Source organism: Quercus suber, unplaced genomic scaffold (genome assembly GCF_002906115.3).
Source record: "Quercus suber isolate HL8 unplaced genomic scaffold, Cork oak 2.0 scaffold_108, whole genome shotgun sequence".
In the NCBI taxonomy this organism is placed as follows: domain Eukaryota; kingdom Viridiplantae; phylum Streptophyta; class Magnoliopsida; order Fagales; family Fagaceae; genus Quercus; species Quercus suber.
Window position 1 is genome coordinate 855,064 of NW_027069573.1, and position 10,360 is coordinate 865,423.

The window sequence follows — 10,360 nt, forward strand, 5'->3', positions numbered from 1 at the left end:
TATATAAGTCAAGTAAACAAACTAGATATCAAGGTCAAAACCAGCCTATGGCTTCCTTCTTTTAAAAAAGCTTGGACACATTACATAACATAACAAAAAATAAACAAAAACAAAAGCAGAAAAATGTAATACGAATGAAAGTCAACTGTATGTAACTAATTATTATTAACAACGACAATACTTGTAAAAAAATAAAAAGAGGGAAACAACAACAAAAATAGCACTCCACTAATAATTCATTCGTTTGTTAGAGTTTTAATAAATAAAATAGCAGTTTTGGTTTTGGAAGAATAGTTTATGGAACAATCAACTTTGCAGGCAATTTCTAATTATTTTTGACCTTTCTCAAGGTTTTACAAAGGGAGTAACATTTTAACCCTAATAAATAATATCAAACAAATCAAGATCTAATTAAACATATCAACCAAATCCTAAGCTTTTTTTGTTTTTTGTTTTGAGACATAGTACCAATTATTTAAAACGAAATTATCATAGTGTTGTCAGATATAGTACCATTATTTTAAAGAAACTTATGATAGAGTCGAATATGGGTTTGGTAGAAGAAGCAAGTGATAGTTTTCTAACATATATATATATACATATATATGTATATATATTATTTTATATAAACCAGATCCAAATCAAAAGATACACCAGAATCGAATTAATGTCCAGCATTTTCTTTAGCTAATTGTGGTCAGACACAGTATTATGGGTTTTGTATCTCTCTCACCTTGACCACAATGTTTTAAATTATAACTCATTCTACAAGGAGACTAAAATAGTCACAAAACACATAAGTATGCTAACTGCAATTCTGTAAGCAGTACCGCCATCTAAATCTACTAAAGGAGAATTACCACTCCCATCCTTAGTATCCCATATATTGTTTTCTTTCTCAAGATAACATGTACTAGATTTAAGGTTCCAAACAAATATTTCTATCCCTATTTATGTATTCATACAAACAAGGGTTGCACCATTTGTCCTTCTGATCCCTATCAATTTATCTAATACATCGAATTAAAAAGTCACAAATTTTCAAAATCTTGCTCCTTGCCCAAGATCCTGTTAGTATTTATACAACCATAAGTGAGAAAAAATTCGAAGTTGTGTAAAACCAAGAAAAGTCACACTCATTTCTCCAAGGTGATATGACTGCAATAGTTACTTTAAGCCAACTTTTATCATCCTAAAAATCACCATTCATTCAATTTTTGACCAAAAACTATGGAGATGAAGAATGAGGAAACAAAATCAGCGACAAAGAACATAAAATTTATTATGTTTTCTCTCATTTCACACAAACGATGAATCACATTATAAATTTAATTAATAAGATTTATTATTTTAAGAGAGTAGAAATTACTATATTACTATACTTCAAAAATATTGAATATTTACTGAATGAATAATTACTCAAAATAACATTTTCTTTGCATACAGTTTCTATACGAAAATTTAAAAATAGAGATAAACCACTTAACCAAGAAGATAATCACACAATCATCTATACCATCCAAGTTTCAAAGACATGCATATGACTCAAACAACACAACGATGAAGAGAATATGAACATCAATGTAAACTCACAAACTGTGTTGCCTGCCAGTCATAACAAGAACAATATGAAGCAGGAGAGTTTAAGATGTTCAGCAAATAAGGGTGCGCATTCCGTTTTGAAAACTGAAATGGCTTAAGTGATTTTATCACTGTCATTTCCCAAACCAGAGTTATGCAAGAACAAAATCAATGAACTTGGAGGGGTTAATATGCTTATATATACAAAGATTCATAACCAAGTTGAGTGCTCAGATACCAAATTGGCAGTAGAGTTGGACTCTATCCAATTCAATTCTATGGGGATAGACACTTCATTGATGGAATCACTTCGGTTAGTTTCTTTTGCAACCCAGATAGATCAAGGCATGTTGAATCGCTCACCTGTGAAGTAAAAATAATTTAATAAGTGATGAAAAATCTTTTAAATCATACCCCCAAAAAAAAAAAAAAAAACCTAAATTTAAAAAACAAGAGGATCATTAATTCACAGTACCTCGCACTGGACATTGTGGAGAAACCTTTCATTGACTTTGGAGGATGTACAGTTTAGAACAGTAAGTCCTTCCTCTAGGAGAAGCTCTAAAACCTTTGAAAGAGGAAAACTTTCCTCTCTGAAGCCACTAGAGATCACAATTTCAACTCCACCACAACATGGGTGGATCGTGAAACAACTTGGTTGAGAAGTATTCCCTTGATCAGTAGTAGACAAATTGGAAAACTCTTTTAGCACATCTCTTGCAGAACTCAGCTCTTTGATCTTCTTCTCTAAGTGTTTGATGTAATTCCCAGCCTCATTTATGTGGTCAGATATCGAACGCTTTCCCTGAAACCCCATCAACATATATAACCCTAAAGTCATATACAATTATGAGAGAGAGAGAGAGAGAGAGAGAGAGAGAGAGAGAGATTCCTCTACAATTTAGGCTTTCATTTCTTTACATGATTATACAAACCTATGGGAGTTTTACAAAATTATAAACAAGTGTAAAGAAAAAGGAAGATTTCATACAAGAGGGAATAGGGGCTATAAGCAATTATTACAAGGAAAAAGAAGAAGAAAATTGTACAAGAAAAAGAACAAGTAAACACAAGTCCTTCACCTTGATAAATTCAAGTGGGAGAAAGGATCTAAGGGCCACGTAAAGCGTAGCCATTTCTTGCCTTCTTTGCCTCTCAATTTCCCTATGCATCATCTTCTGTTTCTTGTTATCATTACAATTGACAAAGTTCTTATCCAAGTTTTCGCATAATTTTCGGCGCAGGCCTTTCCCCATGGACTTGGAGGTGTTAAAATTACTGCCATCCAGTGAAGCTTGACCCTTGATCAGATCTTGAGAGATTTTGTGCTGGTGGTGGGGATCAGAGAAGACTTTGAAGACCAGCTCATTGCTTTGGTGTAAAGGAAACATTGTACCCAGAATTATTTAAATCTCTCTCCAAGTTTTTTCTTTTTAACCTTGTCTGTTAAGGTTAAAGAGGCAGAGCTGTTTGATAGGCCTAAAAGACGCCAAAATCCAGCTATTGGTATAAATGGTGAGATAATAAGTGACCTCACTAACCACATTAAAGCTTTGTGGACACTGTTCTTATATACTGTGTACAAATGCGACATCACCTAGCTATAGTATTTTGCATCCATATTAATTAATGGAGGGCCAACTTATCCTATATATGTAGCTACCTATCAAAGAAAAAACTTATCCTATCTAGAACAGCTTCTAAGTCCTAATTAACTCTCCATCTCTCATTTCAATAATCATAAAAGCCTAATTCATATGATTGTCAAACTTTTAGAAGTCGGTATCCGTTTGATTTGGGCACTATCTACAGCCAGCATTACATCAAACTTGACAAGATCTACTATTTTTTTGTTTTTCCTTGTCCACACCCACGTTTTGTACTGAAAAAAAAGAAAAAGAAAAAGTGATCGAATTTGGACGCAAACCATTCATTTTGTACGATGGTTGGAAAAATATAAAGAAACCAAGACAACTCATATTATTACATTACACACACATATCAACGTTATACAATTGATACCAATCCATAAGGGTAAACCCATGCGTGTTGCACATTTAGTACTTTTTGAGTTCCTACACATCATGTTTTATGTAACTTTGTATAGAATTTCTAAATTCATGGTAGCTAGGGGGCGCATAAAGTTAAAATTAATATGACATGCAATGATGAAAATAGTCCTACCCTTATGATCAAGTAAGAAAATAACTCAGTCATTACTACATTATCAGTAAAAAGAAGAAGAGAGATTTCCACGTTTAAAAAGAATACCCTCGCTTTCTCCCTCTATCTAAAATTGACTTTCAGCCACAACAAACAAGTGTGTTTACACTTGCAGTAAAAGACAAAAGCTAATAAACCATAAAACACACGTGACCATTAATTTTTGCTTCACAAAGTGACTTGGCAAGTACTACCTTAATTCAATTTTATACACGTTACGAAATGATAATGGTGTTATATGTAAAAGCAATTTAGTTTAACTTACCCTTATTCCTCACCTACCTAATTGCTTCAATAATGTGCTTCTTCACAATGCATGAATGGGACCAGTGGTCTGTGCAAAAGGTGGAAATAAAGTAGTAGCCACACCACCTACAGTATCAAAGGGAAATCTCCATGAAGATAGCATGGAATCAACTTGTATCTTAATGACTAGTTCATGAGTTGGACGAAGAGTTGTTTAAGTGTACACAACCAAATATTTTAATGTCCATGGAAATGTCTCAGCTGATTCCTAGTCTCTGCTCGACTTCCTGGCCCTAAGCTCAGAAAAACTTATTTTTAAATTCGTAGTGGTAATGATTGTAAACATGAGAGCATTAGGTGTATAAAAAGAATTTACATCAAGAAGTTTCTGTGCTCCTATCATGTCAATCCATTACCCGAAATTTGATGATCCACTGGTGCAATAGTACTATTTTAACTTGTGGTTGATCCATGAAGAATGTTTTTGCTTTTGTTTTTTTCTTTAAAGGTGTGATGTTAAGCACTTAAGTAAGCCAGTATTTGAGGTATCATTTCTCGCCAAAATCCATATAAAAAGTATGCAACAAGCAATATAAATAGAAGACAATTAATGGTCAACAACGATGAGATATTTTGATTAGCACATACTATAATGTAAAACTAAACAGGATTCCCAAATGAAATTTTTAATTGCATTTTTCTCAATGAACTTCTAGCAAGTAACTGTCATTCAATCTTAGTTAAGAAAAATTGAATTCATGTGGGCCCATGTGTCTAGTTGAGTCTAGCTAAATGAAATAATGATCTGGCTAAACATTGAGTCACAAGTTTTTACACCGAGGCAAGCTATACTGGATGCTCTCAATGTTTTTAATTATTATTTTGATAAGGATGGCTCAAATATTATTATTTGTTGATAGTAACCACATGATTTTGTCTTTATAGTTTATACTATCTAAAGGTATCAAAGAATATTATAACTCAATTTGTTGACACTTTTTAGTATTTTTAACAGAGTTATTTAGGGTTCATATTATCTCACTCTCAATTATTCATGAATCAAAAAAGAAAAAAGCAAAAAAAAAGAAAAACTAACAGTAGTTCAATATAGAGCACCCTTTTTTTGATATTTGGACATTGCAAGAATTGTAGTACCCACACATAAAACTAGCTACTCCTTAAAAAAAAAAAAAAGTTATATGAGTTATATGAAGTAATAACCCTTGATGTTAGGATTTTGAGTGCTGGTATATTCCGTACCAATTTTCTATGTATTTTCCCATTTTATTTTCATTGTAATGGGTTACATTTGTGGCTTTATTGTAATTGGTCGAGAGCTAGGTTAAAGTGTTGAAATATTGAGTTATTGAACTGAGCATCTCGGTCAACCAATATCACCATGTTAGGCGAGTTGTTGGGCGAGTTCAATTTTGGAAAAGCAGTAAGAACGACAATCTTGACAAACATTCGATAGTAACTCAGTTGAGCGAGTTTCATGAACTTGAGAGAAAACAATTATTTGCATCTGTGGGGGCTCGAGGGCCGAGGAAAGGTTCAATGAGCTATTATCGTCATTATTAAGGCATCATAAGGCTAAAGAGGGGATCCACCTGAGGATGGGAGGGGAAGAGACAAGAGACTTTTGGGAAGTCCAGACGAGGAGGATGAGTTGTAGAGAGAGAATCATGGAAAGTAGGGTAAGTCTCCAATGAAATTCACAGTTAAGCAGCATCTTCTACTACCTTTAATAGAAGTTTAAGGGGACAAGTGTCATAGTGAGAGCCTGGGTAGGTGGAGATGGAGGGCCAAGATGTAAAGGGTTGAGAAGTAGATAAGGAAAAGGAACTTCTAGGTGAAGGGGATCAAAAAAAAAAAAAAAAAGCAAGGGAAAGAGAGAAACCAGAACAAAAGTATTGAGAGAAGAAAGTGAATAGTGTATCATTCTGTGTAAGAATTGCCTCATTAGGCAAGCTTGTGATAAACCTTATATATACATAAACTTTGATTTGTAGTTATTCTCTCACTATTTTTGTCCTCGGGCTAAGCCCCCTCCTTTTTTGTTTAACCCACTCTCTTACAAATATCTATTGATTTGGGTCTAGTTAAACTGCACAATCCTTACTATTTTAACTAGGATTGGGCTGTTTGATTTTTGTGTCCTTACAACATCCTTTGTTATACCCATCCTTTGAGCCCTCTTATAGACCTTTAATACCCATGATATTCATTGGACAAAGTTCTCAATTGAAAAGGTAGAGAGCAACCTAACTCTAGAGCTAAATCTCATTTCTTCTCTCTACCTTCTCCCTCTCCAATTGCCAAAATTCTATGAGAGAAGATTAAAACCAATACACAAAGAATCCTTCAAAGATCTTGTTGATGTTTGGTGCTTGGGAATCATATATTGGAGTAGTCCTAAAATCTCCAAAAGGCCTTGCGATTGGCGGCTCAATTCACAAATTCGATGAATAAAAAAACAAAAAGTTTTGAGGAATCAGTTACTAGCTGAAGTTGAAGGCTCAATTATATAGTCACTACTTAGCTTTGAGGGTTTTATAAGTGATTTGTATTGCAACTATTCTTGTTTAGTGGATCATTTGGCGCTACTGGTCTCAGGGAGTTTTTTGCCTGATTTTTAGGGTTTTCTTTCCATGAACACACTTCCAATGTTCTTGTGGGTGTGGTTGATTTGTTGGGGATTTGTTATTTTGATTATGTATCCATGAATATGTTAATTGGTTAATTGCATTAAAAATTTGGCTTAATTGATAATATCTAGCTTAACATAAGCTGTAAAAACAAGGTTTAAATCGGTAAATTTCACCTGAACTGTTGAAGAAATAGCCTAGGTTATTTTTTTAAATAATTTTTTAAAGAAATGTTCATGAGGTTTAATTTGAATTTTGGAGCTTACATATTTTTTTGTCATTGCAAATGTCATACAATTCTAATTATTTTTTAATGTATATCTTAAATGAACCTTTTTTTAATAAATGCTTGAATGAATCCATAGTTACCATAATTAATTACGTTAAATTTAACATCTGCTAATATGGTAATTTGTTAATGATGTAAATAGTGGATTTTGTTATTAAAAAAAAAAAACAAAAAAAAAAAATTGTACAATCTTCTCATATAAACGGGTGTAAAAAATGCTGTCAAATTTATTGTCCCACTCTACCCCTATCCCAAATAATAGACAAGAGTCTAGGAATGGCCACGTGTATCACTTTTCAGCGTTTGCTTTATTGACAGAAACTAGAAAGAATTAAAAATATGACATAATTGAGGCCACGTGAGCCATTCTACCAATATATTATGATTATATTTCTTTTCTTCGTTATGATGATGCTCTTTTGTCTCCACTGACGGAAAACGCTGTAGAAATTATTTATTTATTTATTTTTGTTTTGTCGTAAAATTTAATTTAATAATAAAATATTCATTTTCGGAATCCTTTCAATTTGCAGTGCTTAAGAGATTATATGGGTTAAAATTATAAATGAATCAAGTTATTTATAAATAGTTCAAGTTTGTTTGAGAATATATATATATATATATATATAAAAGTTTACTTGGGTTCTGTTGGTCAAGAGGAAAAGGGAGTAAACTTTGGCAATTTCTTCTCTTCCCCTTTTCAATTTTACATTTGTGGAAGTGCTTCCAATTAATTTATTATAAAATTGAAAATTTTATTCAATTCTCTGTATATTTATTGTTATGGTCATTTCATCATTTTGTCAGGTCCTTGTCCTTGGGCGTGAAAAGGAGGGTATACCTGTGGATATAATACATATTTTAGATGCTTGCATTGAGATTCCACAATTGGGAGTTGTTAGATCTCTCAATGTTCATGTCAGTGGTGCCATTGCTCTCTGGGAGTATACTCGGCAGCAAAGGTCCCAATAGATCTTCATTAAACACAATGTTGTCTTTCAATTATAGTCAGGGATTTTCTGGATCTATTGCCTCAGCAGCAAATGATTTTACAAACCACATGCTTCCTTTTCTTTGTATTAGATTCATATATTGATCCATTTTTTAATATACTTTAATGGCGCTGTTGTCATTATTGGCCTTTTTGATAAATAATATTTGGATTAAACAATGGTGGAATGATGGAGATGTAACAATTAGATTCCATTCTTTGGCTTTGTTTAATAAAATTCCTGTTTACTCATCAAAATATGTAATGCCAAAACCAATTCAAGTGACCAATTGGTGTCACATTTGTTTTGATATGATGTTGCTTCATGATACCATCAATAATATGGTCCAAATTATTCTTTTTGGCATTTTTGACAAATAATATGTGGATTAAACAATGGTAGAATGATGGAAATGTAACAATTAGATTCCATTCTTTGGCTTTGTTTAATAAAATTCCTTTTTACTCATCAAAATATATAATGCCAAAACCAATTCAAGTGACCAATTGGTGACACGTTTGTTTTGATATGATGTTGCTTCATGACACTATCAATAATATGGTCCAAATTATTGGATAAATTTTATTTTTTAAATGACAGAAATTTCTGTCAAACTAGTTTGGATGAAAGTTTCTTCTACCCATTACGTGGCAATTGGGAAGACTATACTTTTAGTCGAATGACTTACTTAAAAGTCATATGGCTTGTTTAAATGATTTAATGAATCATAAGATTTAATACATAATATTTTGGAGAAGATTCCAACAACATAGTATAGAAAACAACTTTGTCTGTGTCCTCACGTTTCCTGCTACAATATCCATCACAATGTCAGATACCTATGAACGCATATTTGTTTCTTATTATCAGCATATGTGAGAGAGTATTGTTGCGATGGTCAGTGAATCCCTTCTCTGCGTTGATTTCTAAAAGTTTATTGCATTTCTGCGGGCGCTGCAATTTTTTATCTTAAGTTTCTTTAGCATGGAATAGAACAAATTCATAAGGCAAAAAAAAAAGAAAAAAAAAAGTGGTTTTATTGTATATTATGGATCACAAAATCTCTAAACATAATGAAAAATTCAATTCTGACAATTTTTTTTTACTTCCTTTCTATTGAGTTTTATAATACACCCTGTAGATTTGTATTCATATAAATGATGCTTCACCTATTCTTTTGTAACGTTGAAGATAGTTTTGAAATAAATCCCTGCTTCTTTTGCCCCTGAAATAAAGAATTCATTTGTCAGACCAAAAGATTTTGAGATTTACACTACAAGAAATTCACTACTTATCTCACCTCTAAATCTTTCATGATATCTTTAAGCGTATTGCTTTTTGACCCACGGTGTTTCTTCTTCTTTTTCTCCTCCTCGCTTTGGAACTTATCAAAGATCTGAAGAAGTTTGGAAGCAAGATTTTCCAATGCCAAGGCAAGCTGGTGCTCTATCTTGTTTTTGCTTTCTCTGAAAAGCGGCAATCCGACAAATCAAAATCGAAAATAAATACTCAATTACATCCAATGTTAGCATCTTCCTAAACAAGAAAGCTTATAGAAACAAGTAGATATTGAAGGGTATCAAAATGGTTAAGTTGACATTCTTCATTTTCTATATGAAATATTACAAAATTTTACGTGCAAAATTGGTCTAAGGGCCTTATAACTTAACAGGCACTTCCTAATATATCTAATTGAGATGTTTAAGATTCAAATTCTCCCTCCTAAGGTGTCAAATGATTTATAAATTTAAAAAAAAAAAATCCTTGCCTTTCTGTAATGATGTATCAGCCAAATATTTGTAATTAAAGGAAAATGGTAAATGATGCAATCAAGGATTTAAATGCAGCCTGGCTCAAAGATTACATATTATAAGCAATAATTATGATGCCAAAAGGCTTGTCCTAGTTATCACAATATATAGTAAATGATTTAGGATTTGTGGTGGGGGTTGAAAACTTTAAATTAGTCTAACTGATAAATTGTAACAGTTGTGTGCACAAATAAAATTGACAAAAGACAACACACACAAAAAGAAGCGTTGATAAGAACGCTAGGCTAAGTATATACAATAAATATTAGATACAAGGTTGTACTTGGGTTGAAGGTTGCTGGTTGTGGTTGCTGGATGAACTTGGCTTTAATGGTAAGGGTGTGATTGTTGCTGATCGAGAAGACTCCCGTATATGTTTAGAGTACTGAAGCAGCTGGGCTCCCCTAGCATACCCTTTGCCAGGACCAGGAGCACCATGGTTGACTTGGGTTACCTCTCGTTTTGTGGTGTGATGAAGATAATGATGGTGATGGTGATGGTGATGGTGATGATGATTTGTTGGCACTTCTTCTTTCTTGGACGCTCCACATACACTGTTACTAACACTGC

The 10,360-nt window shown here is 32.9% G+C and overlaps 1 protein-coding gene across 1 annotated transcript; it reads right to left on the reverse strand.

Moving 5' to 3' along the window:
* Positions 1–1,561: 1,561 nt before the first annotated feature.
* LOC112022581 (transcription factor bHLH36) lies at positions 1,562–3,086 on the reverse strand. Its single transcript, XM_024055201.2, has 3 exons — positions 2,664–3,086; positions 2,057–2,386; positions 1,562–1,944 (listed from the first exon to the last, which is right to left on the reverse strand). The coding sequence occupies exons 1-3, from the start codon at positions 2,970–2,972 to the stop codon at positions 1,858–1,860; spliced, it is 726 nt and encodes a 241-aa protein (XP_023910969.2). The 5' UTR covers positions 2,973–3,086; the 3' UTR covers positions 1,562–1,857.
* Positions 3,087–10,360: the final 7,274 nt, after the last annotated feature.

Coding starts and splice junctions, on each gene's coding strand:
- LOC112022581 (XM_024055201.2), bottom strand. CDS start 2,972: ATGTTTCCTTTACACCAAAGCAATGAGCTGGTCTTCAAAGTCTTCTCT. Junction 2,387..2,663: donor TCCCACTTGAATTTATCAAG/GTGAAGGACTTG, acceptor ATGGGGTTTCAG/GGAAAGCGTTCGATATCTGA. Junction 1,945..2,056: donor TCCACAATGTCCAGTGCGAG/GTACTGTGAATT, acceptor TTTACTTCACAG/GTGAGCGATTCAACATGCCT.